Source organism: Macaca thibetana, chromosome 9, assembly GCF_024542745.1.
Source record: "Macaca thibetana thibetana isolate TM-01 chromosome 9, ASM2454274v1, whole genome shotgun sequence".
NCBI lineage: Eukaryota > Metazoa > Chordata > Mammalia > Primates > Cercopithecidae > Macaca > Macaca thibetana.
Window position 1 is genome coordinate 55765521 of NC_065586.1, and position 21375 is coordinate 55786895.

The window sequence follows — 21375 nt, forward strand, 5'->3', positions numbered from 1 at the left end:
AAAAAGCCATTATTTTAGCAACATACAAAATAGTTTATTTGAATTTAGGAACGGCCCCTGTCACTAAGAACTTTGTTTTAAAGAAACAGTACAAAAAGAAAAATTCTAACCCAAAACAACTCAAATCGTTTTCCACTAAATACTGATACAAACGTGTAACAAAGAGTATAAAAAGTTATTCATTTAAATATATACAAACTCTTTTAAACTCAAATACTGTTTTAATACTTATCAAGGATATATACGACGAGGTAAAGGAAGGTACGTTGAAAGAGAATATATTGCAACAGCCTAGACAGTACGGTTAACTCTATTATACTGCAAACTCTTTGCAACAAAAATGTCTTTTATTCCAATGTGGACAGGGATTTTCCTCATGGACCATCTGTGGCTATTTCTCGGCTGAGCTCATCCTTTTGGATTTGATGAAGGCCATGCTGTGTGTCCACATGTGAGTATTTAAGGCTGCTTCAGTTTCAAAAGTTTTTGCGCATACTTTGCACTTTCTGTCTGACATGGCGCCATCGGGGGATTCATCCTTGTGGCTGGGTTTGTTCTCCTGTTGGTTATCTTCCCCAGCCCCATTTTGCTTGGAAACTGGCTGAGGTTCCTTTAACTTGTGTACGATGAAGAGGTGCCTGGACAGAGAGACGTGAGACGTGTAGCAGAGACCACACTCCCGGCGCTGGTAGGAAGAACCATCCGATTTGTGCTGAGGGATGTGTTCGTGGAACTGCAGCAGGTTTTTGGTGGTGAAGCCACACATGGCACACTTGTGAACCTTAAAAACATTGATTTTCAGCTCTTTCAGTGGTTGAGTGATTGCTCCTCGGGGAGGCCTGAACTCCAGAACTGGTTCTTCCAACTTCTGCTTGGGACTGGGGACCTTGGTGTCTTCTTTTATTTCTGTTTCCTCCTCATTGGTGGTGTCTGTCATTTCTTTCAGGTCAGGGTCCTTGATGCCATGCATCAGCTGGACGTGCTTCTCCAGCATCAGTTGTTTGGTAAAGGTACGTCTGGAGTCTGGGCAGTGCGAGCAGGCCTACGCTTTCCTGATGCCTTTATGCTTGATCCGGTTGTGCCAGCACAGGCTGTGGGACGAGCTGAAAGACTTGTCACACTGGCAGCAGGGGTGTTTCTTCATTTGCTTCCCATGCTCCTTCCTCATGTGGGATATGTACACATCTCTCTGCATGAACAGGTGGTTACACTCCCAACACGTCCACCCAGGACTGGCCACTTTCTTGATTTTTTCACAGGAAATGGAGATTTCTTTTCCAATTTCTCTTTCCCATTCAGGGATTTGGTGTCCTCTTTGTTCTGATCTGCTGAATTTTGAGTTACAGGCTTAATGCTCAAAGGCAAGTTTATACTCAAGTTTGGAGGCCCTTCACTACTTTTCAGTGTTCCATGCATAGACTTGATATGGTCCATCATAAGTTGCTTCTCTGCATATAAAAGAGAACGGTCAGGACACTTGAAAACAGACACCTTCTGGTTTTCAATGTGTTGGTCAAAGTGGCGATACAGCAAGGTTTGCAGGGTGAACACAGTGTCGCACATGAAACACTTTTGTATGATTTTTGGTTCTCCTATCTTGATGCCAGGATGCTGTGTGTAGGCATGGGAATATGTGCTTGGGGCAGACTTAAATGCCATTGGACAAATAGGACACCTGTAGAAGACTTCACAGTGAGAACCTTGAATGAGACTTCAGAGCAGCCACATCAGAGTACACAACATTGCAATGCACACATCGAAAACCAACTCTCCTCGTGTAGTGCAGACAGTTCTTGGTGACATGGGTCTGGAAGTCCACCGACCTGCAGATGGCCCTGCACTCAGGGCAGGTGTAGGGAGATTTATGCTGATGGATTCTTTGGTATGATGCATAACTGCACTGGTTAGGAAGCAGCATCTGGCAGACAGTGCAAGTCTTTTGTCCACTCATATCTGCAGCCTGCTGGAAATGTGTAGCCAGTGACGTCTCGTCCTGGAAGACTTCATTACACTCCAAACCTTTTAGACTATGTTTATGCAGTTTGGAGGGGTCTTCATCTAGGGGCATGGCTGGGGTGATGGGAGTGCTTGAAGGAGCCGATACGACGGTCCCAGTTATGCCAGACTGAATTTTTGTGACAATGTGTGTGCTGGCTCCCACAGGGCTCTGAAGAGTGGAAGTTGAAGTGGAAGTATTGCTTGATGGAGAAACTATCATTTGACCTGCTGGGACTGGTTTTAAAATTAAGTGGGAGCATTGCATTACCACCCCTTTCTCCTTATGCCCACGGGCATGGGAAAGGAGGCTGCATTTGTTGTAAAAAAACGAGGTTCTTTGTACAATGGTTGCACGTTACTTTGATGCACACGCTCCATCTGCCACAGTGCTGGGTCAGACTCTTTTCAAGTGCAAAGGAGTCCCCACACTCCAAGCACTTGTATCCACACGTTGGTAACATGATCCCTGCATTGGCGGGAGGACTGAGGTTTGGGATGTAAACAGGGACTGGATTGACACTGCTCAGCACCTTGTTGAAAGCTTCTACCACAGAACTCTGCAAGGACAACACTACCTGGACTCGAGACACCTTTTTGGGGGGTTGCGAGGCTGCTGCATTGATTATCGCCTGCTTTATTTGTTGCTGAGGTTTGGTTAGCACTTGGCGGAATACAGAGGTGGCCTGGGCACCCTGAGGCAAAAGGTTAAGGTTGTCAAGGTGCACAGTCTTTGGCACAAGTTTGGCGTTGGTCAGGCTGGATGCCGGCACCATGATAGTTTGCTGCTGGATGGCATTGGCGGCTTTAATGATGGTGCTGCTGGCGCTCTGGACAGAGGCAGCAGATATGACCGTGGCTTTCACCGTGGTGTTGTTAGTGAGCTTCAAATTAATGACTTGGGATCCTGTTGTCTTCATAGCAGACACTGGGAGGAAAGCAGTAGCCACAGGCTTGATTGTGACCTGTCTGGTGGTAAGCTCTGCGGGGGAAACTGCATTGGTCATGACCGCGGACTGGAGAGGCGCCCTGAGGGGAGAGGAAAGGACGGCGGCTGATGCTGGAGATGACAGAAGGGATGTCACAGAGGCCATCACGGACACCGTCTGCTTGGAAGATTTCTTCCCAGAGTCAAGATCCATTTCTGGCAATACCCTAATCACTGTTCTCTTGATTTCCCCAGAAGACGTCTTAATGGTTTTTATGAGGACTTTGAGGATTGCTGGCGTGGACTCTGTGGGAGGCCTGCTACGCTGAGGCCTACGACTGGGGGTGTGGGCCCAGGCGGCGGCCTGTTGTTGTTTTTAATAGATAACCTTTATTAGGTTGGAAAATCTTAGTTTTCTAATACTTTAATGAGAGTTTTTATTGTTGTTGTTTTGCAGTAGGGTTTCCCTCTGTCGCCCAGCTGGAGTGCAGTGGTACAATCTTGGCTCACTGCAACCTCCACCTCCTAGTTTCAAGTGATCTTCCTGTTACCGGGGGTCCTTGCTCCCAGAGCTCCCAAGATGGTGGTGGGCCACTTCCAAGATGGCAGCCCACCACTTCCAAGATGGTGGCAGGCCTCGCGTTTTATGACCTGGGGTTTTCGGCCTCACTGATTCTAAGGAATGGAATCTTGGGCCATGCGGGGAGTGTTATAGCTCTATTAGAAGCCATGGGTCACGGAAGAGAACCGTGGAACCCAGTGACTAGTGTTCAGCTCGATTAGGATGAACCCAGGCACTTAGCCATGCAGGAACAATGGCAAGCCTTTAGCCTGATTGGGAGTGGCGATGGGAACCTTGCTGGATCAGGAGCACAGTGGACACCCTGCTGGATCTGGAGCGATGGAAGTCAGTGGTGGGTCTGCGAGGCGAGTCTGCGACCGTGGCCAACGCAGGGGTGGATGGCAAGTGAAAGCTCAGCTCGAGCCATAACAAACATGGACCAGAAGAGTGCAGTTGCAAGATATAATAGAGTGAAAACAGAGCTCCCATACAAAGGGAGGGGACCCAAAGAGGGTAGCCATTGCTGGCTCCAGTGCCTGGGTTTATATCCCGACCATTGTCCCTCCCACTGTGCTCTCAGGCAACAGATGATTGGCTATTTCTTTACCTCCTGTTTTTGCCTAATTAGCATTTTAGTGAGCTGTCTTTACTATCTGATTGGTCGGGTGTAAGCTAAGTTGCAAGCCCTGTGTTTAAAGGTGGAAGCAGTTCCACCTTCCCAGCTAGGCTTACGGATTCTTAGTCGGCCTAGGAAATCCAGCTAGTCCTGTCTCTCACTCCCACCTCAGCCTCCCAAGTAGCTGGGACTACAGGCATGTGCCACCACATCCAGCTAATTTTTTTATTTTTTATAGAGATGGGGTTTCACTATGTTACCTGGGCTGGTCTTAAATTTCTGGGCTCAAGTGATCCTCCCACCGTGGCCTCCCAAAGTGCTGGGATTAGAGGTGTGAGCCACCACACCTGATGAGAGGTTTTTTTTTGTTTTTTTGTGTGTGTTTTTTTAATGTCATAAATGCCTGTTTCTGTTTTTTCACATCTCTGAAGATTATGATTTTTCTCTTTTATCCTATTAATGTCATGAGTTACACTAATTTTTTGAAATATTAGACCAACTCTGCATTCTGGGATAAGCGCCTCTCCCCCACGCCCTGCCAAGTCACATGTATTATCCTTTTTCTGTTTTACTATATTTGATTTGCTAATATTTTGTTAAGGATTTATATTAATAAGAAATACTATTAGCCTGTATTTTTCTTATAATGACTTTGTTTTTCTTATCAGGATAATACTGGCATCATAAAATGATATGGCAAATATTCTCTCCATCTCTTGTTCTGAAAGTGTTAGTGTGATATTGGTGTTATTTTCTCCTTAAATATTTTATAAACTTCACCAGTGAAGTGATCTGTGTTGGTGTGTTCTTTGTGAAAAAACATTTTAAAACTATGATGATTTCTTTCATAGATATAGTATAACTTAGATTATGTCTTCTGTCATTTTTGTAATTTGCCTCTTTGTAAAAAGGGGTAATTTCATTATATCCATAAATGCATTTGCATATGTTTGTTTACATTATTCCTTTTTTTATTTTAATGTTCATAGGACTTGCAGTTATGTCTCCTTTTAAACTTCTGATATTGGTAATTTTTGTTTTTTCTTGAGCAGTCTAAAGGTTTATTGATTGTATTATACTTTTAAAAGATACAGCTTTTGCTTTAATTGGGTTATCTCTACTGTTATCCATTTTCTATTTCATTATTCTTATTCTCACCTTGATTTTATTCTTTTCTTCTGTTTATTTTCAGTTTAATCTATCCTTTCTAGTCCTCAATGAGGAAGCTTAGTGATTGCTTTTAGACCTTCCTTCTAAGCACCACTTCACCTGTTCTACAAATGCCTTTTTGTTCCCCTTTTGCAATCCTAATTGTTCTATTTGTCCCTGGAGGACACTGGGAGTTTCAAGTGTCCTGCAACTGAAGCTACTTCCATTAGACTCTTCATCAGATTTTAAAAAGGGTTTGTGACCAGAAAATTTCAGACTATTTGACACCAATTAAGTATAGATTTTTAGGTTCAATTTCTTACATAAACTATCAATTGTACACTTCTATGTAGTAAGGCCTAGAGCAGTTGACTGAACATTGTGGGGGAAGAAGATGTGTGTTTCATCTTTTTAATTCTTTCTCTCCCACTTCAGGAGAATTGTTGCTGCATAAGGCCTCTCAGGTCAGTGCCATTTCCCTCCTAGTTTTCTTTATGTGAAATAGCATAAATTCTGGCTATGCCCAAGCTTGTTGGTGAGCAGAAAGTTAAACTCTCCCTTCAGACTCAGTAAGTTTGTTAGAAAAACTGATATCTGGGCCAGGCGCGGTGGCTCACGCCTGTAATCCCAGCACTTTGGAAAGCCGAGGTGGGCGGATCATGAGGTCAGGAGATGGAGACCATCCTGGCTAACACGGTGAAACCCCGTCTCTACTGAAAATACAAAAAGCTAGCTGGGCGTGGTGGCGGGCGCCTGTAGACCCAGCTACTCGGGAGGCTGAGGCAGGAGAACGGCGTGAACCCTAGAGGTGGAGCTTGCGGTGAACCGAGATGGCGCCACCGCACTCCAGCCTGGGCGACAAAACGAGACTCCGTCTCAAAAAAAAAGAAAAACTGGTATCTGGATTTGGTTCTAGTCTAGCATAGATTAAGAAGTAGAAATATGTTGAAATAAGGATAAAGAGCATTTTAAATGAAAACAGAGATCCAATATGATGAAATAGGAGTAAATTCTTTTTTGTTTCATTTTCCTCCAATTTCATTTTAAAACAGGTGATTTTTTAAAAGAAGATGGTTTTGTTCCAGTAGGCATTTGACGCATTAGCCTTCCTTGGCTTTCCCAGCAGGGATATAGACCTAGCTAAATGACCTGGTAGTGTTTTCTCTGAGTCAAGTTAGCATTAAATGTGGTCTCTGGATATGGGAAGAGATGGATAATCTAATAGTCTACAGATGTCAGAAACTTTATTCTCACCTTTTCTCTCCATATTTTAAATTTATATGTCTTTTTGAAAAACATTTAGACTGCCACCTCCAATTAGGATATAGAAAGTTCCAAGAGATCATTGCTCTCACTGAAATAATGTGAGTAAGCTGGACAAGCTACAGAAGCATAGTTGTTAAAAACCCAAGCTGAGGATAAAGAAGTGAAAATAAACTAAATTCCAGAGTGCAGAGAGCCCTTGCTAGGAAAGTGAGACCCGAGGCTGCTTTCCTCATAGGGGTATGGTGGATGGAAGATTGAACCCACTATAGATGGGAAGTTTTGCAGATGCAAGGAGAAACTAGCTGAACTTTTAACAAATTTGCATGAGCTGGCAAAATGTATTAAAATCCCCCAGAGTCCCATTCTTCACTGAGAACCTGGCAGCAGCAAGAACAGGGAAGGAGAATTAAGAGAGACTTGCTCAGGGCACACCTGCCTACTAATTCTTCTTAAATGTGCACATAATTAAATAGAGAAGACATGTTTATAAAAAACAAGAAGGGCTGGGTGCAGTGGTTCATGCCTGTAATCCCAGCAATTTGGGAGGCTGAGGTGGGTGGGTCACCTGAGGTCAGGAGTTCAAGACCAGCCTGGCCAACATGGTGAAACCCCGTCTCTACTAAAAATACAAAAAGTAGCCGGGCGTGGTGTTGCACCTGTAATCCCAGCTACTTGGGAGGCTGAGGCACAAGAATTGCTAACCTGGGAGGCGAAGGTTGCAGTAAGCTGAAATCGCACCACTGCACTCCAGCCTGGGCAACAGAGTGAGACTCTGTCTCAAAAAAAAAAAAAAAAAAAAAAAAAAAAAGCAGGAAGATGTAATGAATAATCAAGAGAAAACAAAAACAGAATGAGGAATGACCCAGATGTTGAAATCAGCAGACAAAAACTTTAAAATAAGTATTACAACACTGTTAACATGTTCACTGGAAAAGCCAAGCAAAAGCAAAATGTGTGAACAGATTGTAAATTTCGGCAGGAAATCTGAAACTCTACGAAAGAATAAAATGGAAATTCTAGTCCTGAAATGAGAAATTCATTTGAAGGACTTATCAGCAGATTGAATAGAGCACAAGAAAAGATATGTAAACTTGAAAATAGGTTAATTAAATTAATCCAAACCGACGCATAAAGAGAAAAATTAAAACTCAAGCAGCATAAATACAAAGAAAACCATACTAAAGCACATAATGGTCAAATTGCTGAAAACCAATACTAAAGAGAATATCTTAAGTGCTATCAGAGAAAAAGGGCAAATACATTTAAGAAGGTAACAATAAGAAAGAATGATGGCTGAATTCTTATTAAAAATGCCGACGACAATGTAATGGCTTCTTTAAAGAATTAAAAAAAGCATTCAAAATACATACTTCAAAAATAAAGGCAAAATAAAGACATTTGTAGACAGGGAAAAGTTGAGGAACTTAGTCCAGTAAGTAGACTTGCACTACATAAGTCTGCAAATTATAAAAATTTTAGGTTAAAAGGAAATGATACCTGATGATATGGTTTGCATCTACATCCCTACCCAAATCTCATGTTGTATTGTAATCCCTATTCTTGGAGGTGAGGCTGCCTGGTGGGAGGCGATTGTGGGCCGATTCATCATAAATAGTTCAGCACCATTCCCTTGGTGCTGTTCTTGTGATTATGAGTGAGTTCTCATGTGATCTGGTTGTTTGGAAGTGTGTAGCACTTCCTCCCTTGGTTCTCTCTCTTGCTCCTGCTCCCTCCTTATAAGATAGCCAGCTCTGACTTTGCCTTCCACCATAAGTATAAGCTCCCTGAGGCCTCCCCAGAAACAGAAGCTGCCATGCTTCCTGTACAGCCTGCAGAACCATGAACCAATTAAACCTCTTTTCTTATAAATTACTCAGTCTCAGGTATGTCTTTATAGCAATGGAAGAATGGCCTAATACACCAGATTAATCCTGGATCTGTAGGAAAGAAGAGTGTTGGAAAGGGTAAATATGTAGAAATGTGTGTATGTGTATTTGTGTAGATGCATGTGGATGCTCACATACATCAAGATACTATTATTATTTTATTTGCTTAATATGTATGTCTTTATATATTATATAAATATGTATATATTATGTATGTGTTTAATACATATTAATATGTAATTAATATATTAACATGTATGTATTTATTAAACAAATAATGTCTTGATGGATGTGAGTATGTACATGCAGGCACATACATACATATATACACACATATACATACATATATATACTCATATATAAGTAATATATATGTATACACACACACACATATTACTTTCTTGGCTCCAAGCTGAAGAATGAATACTGGTATACTGGTGGTGAACTTGCTCAGATTTTATCTGTTGAATATATCTTTAGTTTGTACTTATTGTCGGTGAGTTTTTTTTCCTGGGTAAAGGAAATTGTAAATTTCTATGTTAACAGGTAGGTGTATTAGGCCATTCTGGCACTGCTATGAAGAAATACCTGAGACTGAGTAATTTATAAGGAAAGAAGTGCAGTTGCCTCACAGTTCCGGTGTCTGTATAGGAAGCATAGAGGCATCTGCTTCTGGGGAGGTCTCAGGAAGGTTTTACTCATGGTAGAAGGTGAAGCAGCAGCAGGCACTTCATATGGTGAAAGCAGGAGCAAGAGATGGGGAGTGAGCAGAGGTGCCACACACTTTGTTTTTTTTTTTTTTTTAGACAGAGTTTCGCTCTTTTTGCCCAGGCTGGAGTGCAATGGTGCAATCTCAGCTCACTGCAACCTCTGCCTTCCGGGTTGAAGTTATTCTCCTGCCTCAGCCTCCTTAGTAGCTGGGATTAGAGGTGTGCACCACCATGCCTGGCTACTTTTGTATTTTTAGTAGAGACGGGGTTTCACCATGTTGGCCAGGCTGGTCTCAAACTCCTGACCTCAGGTGATCTGCCCACTTTGGTCTCCCAAAGTGTTGGGATTACAGGCGTGAGCCACTGTGCCTGGCCAGGTGCCACACACTTTTAAATGACCAGATTTTGTGAGAATTCACTACCACAAAGACAGCACCAAGCCATGAGGGAAACACCCCCATAATCCAAGCATCTTCCACCAGCCCTGCCTCCAGCACTGGGGGTCATAATCCAACATGATTTGGGAAGGGACAAATATCCAAACTATATCATTCCACCCCTGACTCCTCCTAAACTCATGTCCTTTTCACATTGCAAAATGGAATCATGCCTTCCCAACAGTCCCCCAAAGTCTTAACTTATTCCAGCATTAACTCAAAAGTCCAAAGTCTCATTTGAAACAAAACAAATCCCTTCCACCTATGACCCTGTAAAATAAAAAACAAGTTACTTGCTTCCAAGGTACAAAGGCATTGGATAAACATTCCCATTCCATAGGGAGAAACTGGCCAAAAGAAAAGGGCTACAGGCTCCCTGCATGTTTGAAACCCAGCAGGGCAGTCATTCAATCTTTTTTTTTTTAATTTTTTTTTTAATTATTATACTTTAAGTTCTAGGGTACATGTGCACAATGTGCAGGTTTGTTACATATGTATACATGTGCCATGTTGGTGTGCTGCACCCATTAGCTCATCATTTACATTAGGTATATCTCCTAATGCTATCCCTCCCCTCTCCCCCATCCCCACAATAGGCCCCAGTGTGTGATGTTCCCCTTCCTGTGTTCAAGTGATCTCATTGTTCAATTCCCACCTATGAGTGAGAACATGCGGTGTTTGGTTTTCTGTTCTTGTGATAGTTTGCTGAGAATGATGGTTTCCAGCTGCATCCATGTCCCTACAAAGGACACAAACTCATCCTTTTTTATGGTTGCATAGTATTCCATGGTGTATATGTGTCACATTTTCTTAATCCAATCTGTCACTGATGGACATTTGGGTTGATTCCAAGTCTTTGCTATTGTGAATAGTGCCGCAATAAACATACATGTGCATGTGTCTTTATAGCAGCATGATTTATAATCCTTTGGATATATACCCAGTAATGGGATGGCTGGGTCAAATGGTATTTCTAGTTCTAGATCCTTGAGGAATCACCACACTGTCTTCCACAATGGTTGAACTAGTTTACAGTCCCACCAACAGTGTAAAATTATTCCTATTTCTCCACATCCTCTCCAGCACCTGTTGTTTCTTGATCTTTTAATGATTGCCATTCTAACTGGTGTGAGATGGTTTTGATTTGAATTCTCATTGTGGTTTTTATTTGAATCTTAAAGCTCCGAAATAACCTTTTTTTGACTCTATGTCCTACAACAAGGGGACACTGGTGCAAGGGGTGGGCTCCCTAGTCCGTGGGCAGCTCCACCTCTGTGGCTTTGCAGGGTACATCCCCTGTGGCTGCTCTCACAGTTGAGTGTTTGTGACTTTTCCAGGTGCAGGGTACAAGCTGCCAGTGGATCTGCCATTCTGGGGTCTGGAGAAAGGTGGTCTCCTTCTCACAGCTCCACTAGGCAGTGGCCCAGTGGGGACTCTGTGTGGGGGCTCTAACCTCACATTTCCCCTTAGTACTTTCCTAGTGGAGGGTTTCTATAAGGAAAACCTGTCCCTGAATCAGGTTTTGCATGGGCTCCTGGGCAGTCTCATACAGCCTCTGAAATCTAGGCAGAGGTTGCCTAGCATTCTTCACTCTTGCATTCTGCACATCTACAGTTTTAACATCACATGAAAGCCACCAAGGCTTATGGCTTGCATTCTCCAGAGTGGCAACCTGAGCTGTACCTGGGCCCTTTTGAGCCAGAGATGGAGCTGGAGTAGCTGGGATGTGGGGAGCAGTGTCCTGAAGCTGTGCAGGGCCACTGGGCCCTGGGCCTGGCCCATGAAACCATTCTTTCCTTCTAAGCCTCTGGACCTGGGATGGGAGGGACAGGCACAAAGGTTGTCTTCAAATGTCTTCATGGCCTTTTCCTCATGTCTTAGATAAAGGTACTTGGCTCCATTTAGTTATACAAATATCTTATACAAGTGGTTATTCCACGGCCTGCTTGAATTCCTCTCCCAAAAAAGCTTTTTCTTTCTCTGTCACATGGTCCAGCTGCAAATTTTCCAAACATTTAAGTTCTGCTTCTTGTTTATATATAAATTCCAACTTTAAGTCATTTCTTTGCTCCTGCGTCTGAATGTGGACTGTTAGAAGCAGTCAGGGCACATCTTGAACACTGCTGCTTAGAAATTTCTTCTGCCAGATGCTGTAAATCATCACTTCAAACTTCCACAGATCTCTAGTGCAAGAGCAGAATGCAGCCAAGATCTTTGCTAAAGTTTAACAAGGGTGACCTTTGCTCCAGTTCCCAGTAAGTTTCTGATTTCCATCTGAGACCTCATCAGCCTGGACTTTGTTGTCCATATCACTATCAGCATTTTGGTTACAACTATTTAACCATTCTCTAAGAAGTTCCAAACTTCCCCTCATCTTCCTGTCTTCTTCTGAGCTCTCCAAACTCTTCAAACCTCTGCTCATTACCCAATTGCAAAGCTGCTTTCATATTTCTAGGTATCTTTATAGCAATGCCCCATGCTAGGTACCAATTTTCTATATTAGACTGTTTTTGCACTTATAAAGAAACTCCTGAGACTAGGTATTTATAAGAAAAGAGGTTTAATTGGCTCACGATTCTTCAGGCTGTGCAGGAAGCATAGTGCTGGCATCTGCTTCTCGGGAGGCCTCAGGGAGCTTTTACTGATGGTGGAAGGTGAAGCAGGAGCAGGCACTACACATGATAAAATCAGGTGCAAGAGAGATGGGGAGAAGTGACACACACTTTTAAATGGCTAGATCTTGTGAGAACTCATTATGAAGACAATGCCAAGCCATGAGGGACCTGCCTCCATGACCCAAACACCTCCCACCAGGCCCCGCCTCCATCATTGGAGATCACAATTCAATATGAGATCTGGGTGGGACAAATATCCAAACAATATCAGCAGTTATTTTCTGTTGGGAAAAGCTGAGTGTTGGGAGAAGCTGAGGCAGGGCTTGCATGTATGATATAATGTAAAAAAGTCTTGGAACATGTCCGGGGTCCAGGGTCTAAAACCCTTTGTGGTCTTTGGAACACCAAGCTCTGTGCTAAAGGGTGGGAGGCTACTCTGATGCACCATAATCTAAGCCCAGGGCATAAAATCCCTCGTGGCTTGAATAGAATCCAGGGCTCGTGGCTCTGGAATGTGTCTAGACTTGCTGGCTCCTTGCTCCTTGCTCTCCCAGGATCGATTGTATCTTGAGTTAAAAGAACCTGCTCTCCATTATCTCAAGTAGCAGAGCAAATGCTAAACCATCACAACTGTAAATCATGTGCTTAATGCAATGTGCCATTTTGACCTCCACATTCTCACCCCCTGATTCTTTGTTGGATTACCAATAAATAGTGTGGGCTTCTGGAGCTCAGGGCCTTCGCAGCCTCCATACACTAGCGACGGCCCCTGGTCCCAGCTTTTTCTCTCTCAAACTGTCTTTTTCTCAATCCTTTCACTCTGCTGGACTTTGTCACCCCCACGACCTGGTGTTGGGTCTGATCACCCAACAATTTTCTTTCATTGCATTGAAATGGTCAGTCTACTGTCTTCTAGCTTCCATTGTTTCTTTTGAGAATTTAGCTGTTACTCTAACTGCTGCCTCTCTAAAGACATCTTTTAAGGTTTCTCTTTGTCTTTGGTTTTTTGCAGTTTCACTATAATGTATTTACATGTTGATTTATTTTTAAAATTTTCTGCCTTGAGATTTATTCTGCTTCTTAAACACATGGTTTGATGTCTTTAATTAGTGGGGTTTTTTTCGTCGTTGTTTTTTGTTTTTTTTTCTGAGACAGGGTCTTGCACTGTTGCCCAGGCTGGAGTGCAATGGTATGATCTTGGCTCACTGCAACCTCCGCCTCCCAGATTCAAGCAATTCTCCTGCCTCAGCCTCCCAAATAGCTGGGGTTACAGTTGCGTGTCAACATGCCCAGCTCATTTTTGTATTTTTAGTAGAGATGGGGTGTCACCATATTGGCCAGGCTGGTCTCAAACTCCTGACCCCATGATCCGCCCACCTCAACCTCCCTCCCAAAATGCTGGAATTACAGGCATGAGCCACTGTGCCTGGCCTTTTATTAGTTTTGGACAATCTCTAGTAATGATTTATTCACATTTGCCTCTGTTCCCATTATTTTTTCTTTAGGGATACCAATAAAACATACGTGTTAGACTGTCTTACCATATCCTCTGCATCTCGATCTGTCAAGAAGCAATTATTTTCATGTCTCTTCACAATTAGGACTTTCTGAGCAAATGTTATTGATATTTGAGTTAAAGAAAGTTAGAGGGTGTTAGGACTAAAGCCATCTGCTCCCATTCAAAGGGCAATAAGATTTATCTTCTTCTAACTCCCACCCACCCAACTTCAGGCCAAATGCTTGCATTCTGTAGTAGAGATGTTCCCGTTTTTCTTTCTGAGACTATTAATTTACATTTCAAAGGGGAATAAAACCTGGAACCATGGAGCCAGTTGCTTCCATTCTGAAGGACTGTAAATGACTGGAGAGCAAAGGTGTTTCTCTCTGAAAGAGAGGATTGTAGCTGGGAATGGTGTAGTCTATATGAATTACGTTCTTAATTTAAACTGTTAGATTCATAATTTCAGAATTTCTCTTCTATACTGCAAAAACTCCTCTGCATAGGCAGGCTTATCAAACTATGCACTTTAAATAGGTGGATTTTATTGTATGTAAACTGTACCTCAATAAAGCTGTTAAAAAGATAAAATCAGACAGAAAAAAGGTTATTGAATTTTTAATTTTCATAATGTATTTTTCAATTCTAAAAAATCTATTTGGTTTTGTGAAAGGAATATAAATCTTGGGGCCCCCAAATCACTAAGTTAAAGGCAAAAGTTAAGTTAAGCTGGGAACTGCTTAGAGTCAACCTGCCTCCCATTCTACCCAAAGTCACCCCTCTGCTCACTGAGATAAATGTATATCTGATTGTCTCCTTTGGAGAGACTAATCAGAAACTCAGTGCAACCGTTTGTCTCTTATTTACTTATAACCTGGAAACCTTGCCCTGCTTGGAGTCTTCCCATCTTTGCTTTGAGTTGTCCCATCTTTCCAATGCAAACCTGTGTTCATCTTGCATATGATGTCTCATGTCTCCCTAGAATGTATAAAACCAAACTGGGCTCTGACCACCTTGGGCACATGTTGTTAGGACCTTCTGAGGGTGTGTCACAGGCACGTGTCCTCAATCTTGGCAAAATAAACTTTCTAAATTAATTGAGACTCATCTCAGATGATCAGGGTTCACAGTTTCCTTACACATCTGCTATGTCACTTTTTATGATTTCTAGTTTTCTGCCAAAATGGTTTAAATAAACTTTTATCTCCTTGAACATAGTAGACCTATTTATTTTATGGCATCTACTGATGATTCCATTATTTGCAGTTCCTGTGGGTGGGTCTATTGTTGTTTCTGTTCATTCTCATCCATAGCATTTTTAAATTTTTTTTTTTTTTCAGATGGAGTTTCACTCTATCACCCAGGCTGGAGTGCAGTGGCACGATCTCAAGTGATTCTCTTGCCTCAGCTTTCTGAGTAGCTGGAATTATAGGGGCCCCCCACCATGCCCGGCTAATTTTTGTATTTTTAGTAGAGATGGGGTTTCACCGTGTTGGCCAGGCTGGTCTCAAACTCCTGACCTTGTGATCCACCTGCCCCAGCCTCCCAAAGTGAGCCATGGCAGCCATGGCAGCCGGCCCCATCCATAGCATTTTATCTTCACGTGTACTTGGTTATCCTTGACTCTGTGTTAGACATTGTGCTTGGAAAACATAATTTAAGGCCTATGCTGTGCCCTTGTCGTCTAAAAATAGTTTTTTATTCCTTTTGCCAGGTGACTGGGAGCACTACCAACACAGAATTACCTTAATTCAAGTTCAGGCCTTGTTGTTTTCTCCACCACTCAGATTTTTGAACCACATTTTCATCTATGCGAGGATTGGTTTGTTTTTTGTTGTTCTTACTTCAAGTGTGCAGCATTTTGGGGTCACATCCCAAAGCCAGATCATATATTGGGTCTGACACTTGGTGGGCCCTGGATGCCAACTTTTTTCCCATAGTACCTTGAGGCCACCAAAGCCCAGAAGCACAGCTAAACTTGGAACAATAGAGGCCAAGTTGTTTTACTAATCTCTCTAGATTCTGGGACTCTTTTGGAACTTGGCCAGATAATTTTTCACTATCTTCCAAGCTCTGTGTTGCTTGTAAGGCCAAGGAGGGAGGATCGCTTGAGCCTAGGAGTTCAAGACCAGCCTTGGCAACATGGGGAAACCCTGTTTCCACTAAAAATACAAAAAATTAGTCGGGCGTGCTGGTGCGTGCCTATAATCCCAGCTACTTGGGAGACTGAGGCAGGAGACTTGCTTGAACCTGGGAGGTGGAGGTTGCAGTGAGCAGAGATTGCACCGCTGCACTTCACCCTGGGCAACTGAGCGAGACTCCGTCTCAAAAAAAAAAAAAAAAAAAAAAAAAAAAAAAAAAAGGGAAATGAAGTCTCAGAGCCTCTGCTTGGGAGCTTGAACAGGAACCAGAACCAGCAAGAACATCCCATCAACAGACCACCAGAGCCAACTGTGCAGGATACGCCTTCAATAGCGACAACGTGTGGCAGCATCCAGCAATGGCAGCATAGGGCTGGAGTTGTTCTTTGTCCATCTGGTGCCAGGGAGCTGGACTGAAGAAGCAGAATTCCTGGACAATACAGGGGAGGAGGGAGGGCCCAGGGAGGAGGCGCTGGACTTCCTTTGCATCACAGTAGGCGAGTGCTCAGGCAAGTATGAGAGAAGGCGAGCTCACATCTTTGCTCTGCCACAGCCTGAGGAGTTGGCAAGTCACTGCATCTCTTTCTGCCTCAGTTTCTTTATTTGCCGAATGGTGACAATAATAGAACCTATCTCCTAAGGTGGTTGTGAGGATCAAATGAATTAGTGCATGTTGAATAGTGCCTGGTACATATTAGGTGCCTGGTAAATGTTGGAGGTTGCTGCTGTTGTTATCATTATTATTAGAAAAGACGAAAAGGGATGAGACAATGTTGGCACCCAAATTAGCTTATGCCATAAGATGCAGAAGTAGATATCATAATTCTGACTTTACAAATGATGAGACTGAGTTTCAGAAAATGCAAATAATTTACTCAAAAGCAAACAGAACTGATCACACCAAATCTTTCCCAGAAACTGAATTTATTGCTGGTAGAGATCATATCTGCACTGAAACTCTGGTCTTCCCATCTGACTTGTGTTTCCCAGAAGTTTGAACTTAACCTAAAAACCAGATCTCCACAATGCTTCAGCCAGGATGAGAGTCAGATGCAAAGTTTTGTGGCAAATGAATCTGAAGTTCAAGTGAATCACACAGGGGGGAAAAACCTCATTTTTATTACCTCTGATTTCTTTTTCTTGAATCCATTTTCTCTTCCCATCTTCAGTGCTTCTGCCTGAGTTAACCCTCATCTCCTGCCTGAACTCTTCTTCTTCTTCTCTTTCTCCTTCTTCTTTTGAGATGGAGTTTCGCTCTTGTTGCCCAGGCTGGAGTGCAGGCGAACAATCTTGGCTCACTCCGCCTCCCAGGTTCAAATGATTGTCCCCACTTCAGCCTCCAGAGCAGCTGAGATTACAGGCACCTGCCACCATGCCCGGCTAGTTTTTTGTATTTTTAGTAGTGATGGGTTTCACCATGTTGGCCAGGCTGGTCTCGAACTCCTGACCTTGGCCTCCCAAGGTGCTGGGATTACAGGCGTGAGCCACCATGCCTAGCCCCGTCATCTTCTACTTAGTTTCCTTTCTCCTACCACTGTTGCCTTCTAGCCTGCCCTCCATGCATGTAGAAGGGTGGGGTGGTTTTCCTAACTAAAATATCCTCCTACCTAGATCCTTTCAGAGACCTCCCCGCCCCCACATCTCCTGTAACACTGCACAGCCTCCTTAGCTGTGTTCAATCTGACCCTGTCTCCCTGCTGAACTTCTTTTCCTGCTGCTATCTCAAGAGCTGGGTTCTCTTTCTTTTTGTTCCTGAAGCATTTGGGAACACTCCTACAGTAGCACTCACCATGTTTTATTTCAACTATCGTTTGCACTGAATCTTCCCAGAAGACTGAATTCATTGCCAATAGAGATCATATCTGCTCCCCTGGTGTCCCCTTAGTCACTAACATGGTGCAAACTAGAAAGTGTTGATGAATGGGGCAGATTATCCTTGGGGCTCATTTAGGACACAGAGGTGGCCACTTGAGTTTAGGATCAAATGCAGCTCTTCCTTATATTATGGGGAAGTAAAAAAAATGGGAATGAAAAATAAATGACCATTACATGCTATATCAATGTGTCAATTTTATGTATGCTAAGAAACCTCAAATAATGCAGTTTGGCTATACACCAGAGCTCTGTAATCAACAAGTGAAAGAAAAGATATTATCATGGCCAGAATTTACAGAGGTACTTTCTTGTGATATCAGAGAAAAACAGCTCAAATTGGAAAGCTTAGGCAGGTCCCAAATGGCAGGTTAGAAGACCAGAGTACTAGAGTAGTCTGCAGATTTATGGTGGCATGCTGGGAGCATCAGCAGCAACTCCTTATTCTTCTGGCTGTTGGTGGCTTTGCATCACAGTAGGCGAGTGCTCAGGCAAGTATGAGAGAAGGCGAGCTCACATCTTTGCTCTGCCACAGCCTGAGGAGTTGGCAAGTCACTGCATCTCTTTCTGCCTCAGTTTCTTTATTTGCCGAATGGTGACAATAATAGAACCTATCTCCTAAGGTGGTTGTGAGGATCAAATGAATTAGTGGGACAACTAAATGAATTAGTGGGACAAATGAATTGGTGGGACAACAGAGAAGTCAGGCATTCCTAACTGAGCTACTGGGATCCAATCCTAACTTAGCTGTACTACTAGCTGTGTGACCTTGGACAAGCTCCTCAGCCTCTCTGTGACAAAGTTGACTCATATGTAAAATGGGGTAGTCATAGCACACCCAGCGTTACTGTGAGGAGTTAATACTTACAAAGTGCTTGGCGCAGTGTCTTAGTCCATTTCTGTTGCTATAAAGGAAAGCCCAAGGCTGGATAACTTATAAAGAAAAGAGGTTTATTTGGCTCACGGTTTGGCAGGCTGTGCAGGAAGCATGGCACCAGCATCTGCTCCTGCTGAGAGCTCCAGGCTATGGTGGAAGGTGAAAGGGAGCCTATATGTGCAGAGATCGCTGGTGAGAGGAAGAGAAAGAGGAGGGAGGGGGTGCCACATGCCTGTAAACAAAAAGCTCTTGCGAGAACAGAGTGAGAACTCATTTATCCCTCCACCATCCCGCAGGGAGGGCATTAATCTATTCATGAGGGATCCACTCCCAAGATCCAAACACCTCCCATCAGGCCCCACCACCAGCCCTGGGGATCGAATTTCAACATGTGATTTGGAGCACAAACATCCCAACTACAGCAAACTGTGTCTGGCAAATAGTAAGCAGCACACGTGTTAGCTCATGATGTCACCCATCCAGGAATCAGTCCTATTCCAATGAAGGCTAACCCACAACATCAAGGTGTCTGGGAGAGAAGGGTCTGGTTTCCTTCCTCTCACTCTGATGCTCCTCACTCATGCATGTCTAGTTCTTGTGTCACATCAAGTAGCTCTGGTTTTGAAAACTAGTCCTCATTTCCCTTTTCCTGGAGAGCTGTGGTCAACAGCTAGGCTCGTTAACCAGCCATCGTTCCTCTGAGAATAACTGAATCTGGACCGTCTGATCAGTATATCACCTGAATGCATTTGGCTCCCCTCCCTGAGAATTGGCTCCCTTGTCTTACCTCCTTGGCATTGCAAGTTTAAAAACAAAAGCTTTCTGGGCTTTGACTTATGGCCGCCTGCTGTTTCTGTTGCCCAGCTGACACTGAAGAATGTTCTGTCTTAGGCGCTTCCATTATTGGCAACAAAGATTTTTTCCCCCTCATATATTGCTTAAGTTGCATCAATTGATTAATGATCTGTAGAGTGCATTTTCTAGCACTTTTCCATCGGTGTCTCCTGAGTGGGCTCGTTCATGAGCAAAATGTGTCTGCTTTTCTCTCTCTCCCTTGCCTCACTCACGGCTGCATCTGGATGGTGTGGTGGGCAGGGAATGGGGTTTTATGGCAAGAGAGGAGCTGGATCCCAGGATTCATCATGAACAAGTCCCCTCAGAAGACACCAGTGGAAAAGTGCTAGAAGATGCAGTCTATAGATCATTAAACTCATGCTCTTAAGGTCCCTGGAGCCTGTCCTATTAGGACACAGATCTTAAGCTTTTAAAAAAATGTTCTAATGCATTGAGCTTCTTCTTTTACTTTAAATCAACTCTGAGTCTTTTTTTTTTTTTTTTTTTTTTTTTTTTTTTTTGCTTCAGTTAGCTAGAGTTGATGTCTGTGGCTTAGAGTCAAAGAGCCCAGTGAACACCAGATGGGAAGGGTTTGGCCAGATGAGCCCTAAGGCCCCTTCCAGCCTCACCACTTTGAATAGATGAGGAAATGAATGAATGGTTGATGGAACTGAACCAGATCCCTTCTAGTTTGAGCTCTGAGAGAAAGTCAAGTGAAGGTGGTGGGAGGCAGGGGGAAGGTGAGGAATGTGACCACTGCAGATGCTGATCCCGGAATGACCAGAGTTCTGCATGGACCAGGATTAGGACACGCTCAGGGAGCCTGCCCCTGCTGAGAGCTTCTTTGCTGACTGGCTGGGTGACCTGAGGGAAGCCATGCAAGCTCCCAAGGTCCCATTTTCCTCTCTAAGGAGAGGATTATTCTGTGCTCTTTGCTCCTTCCTCTTCTGTAGCTAAATTAAAATGCACGCGTGACTAACAACAGTGCTGGGGTGGTCTGCGTGGAGTGCCGCCTGTTGGGCTGTGAGCAATTTGCCGAAGAAGTCTTCATCCTGGTAATTTGGGCCAGATGCTTCAGTGCAGACCCCGCTGACTCATCAACAGCCCTGCCTTCCTGAAGACTGAGCTGGGGGTCAGCTCTCCGCTCATGCCATCTGCCTTTCCAGAAGCACCCTGCTGGGGGGGTGCGGGGGAGTGGGGGCCAGGAAGAACATACGCTTAGGGAGACTACTTGGTGTGGGGGGATCCGAAGGATGGGGAGTTATTCTAGCTGGCATGAAGATTTATCGGAAGGAGGAATTGGTATAAGTGAGTGTCTATGTGTGGGACTCAGGGGGCTGTGAAACTTGCATGCATTTGGAAGAGGAAATGTTCAAAAGCACCAGTTCATGATATTTTCACAGCTGTTTGGGAAGCAGTCTGTGGGCAGAAGCAGCAAGCTCAGGGACGAGAGGGAGCTGGTAGTTTGGCAGGATGGGCAAAAGGCTCTTTATAGCTTTGTACCCTTTTTCTGCTGCTCTCAGCTTCTCTTTCCTTTCATTTTTCCAGATCCTCTGGCCTTCTAGGTTTCCGCCTCTTGTTTCCATAGTTCACCTTCTGTGGCAGAGCCCATTTTAGTTGCAAGTGACTATTCCCCAACTTGTAACAACTTGGGGACCGAGTGGGGCTTTATTGGCTCCTGGAGTCAAACCCTGAATTTGAACAACCAAGTCTTAGAAAGGGAAGGCTGCAGCTGGATTTCAGGAATGGCCGGAACCGGGACTTGAACTCTGCTGGCAGAGCTTCATCTTTGCTTCTCTCTATGTAGTGGTTTTATTGTCTCTTACCATAGACCAGCTTCTGCAACACGGTTGGGAATGTGGTTGCCAACAGGACCCTGGTTCACCTGTTGTAATTCTGACTGCTGGAGAGGGACTGGCTTTTACTTTCTCTATCCCAAGTTGAATTAGGGAGAAAGCTCAAGACTAAAAATCACAGCTCTGCCAATGA

At 43.7% G+C, this 21375-nt stretch overlaps 1 protein-coding gene across 1 annotated transcript in view; it reads right to left on the reverse strand.

Moving 5' to 3' along the window:
* Positions 1 to 257: 257 nt before the first annotated feature.
* The window catches only part of LOC126962253 (zinc finger protein 532-like), a 76490-nt gene continuing 55372 nt past the window's right edge, over positions 258 to 21375 (reverse strand). The window contains 4 exon segments of the mRNA XM_050803126.1: positions 258 to 1248; positions 1251 to 1705; positions 1707 to 2323; positions 2325 to 3287. Of these exon segments, the coding sequence (XP_050659083.1) occupies positions 392 to 1248; positions 1251 to 1705; positions 1707 to 2323; positions 2325 to 3287 (2892 nt within the window). The 3' untranslated portion in view covers positions 258 to 391.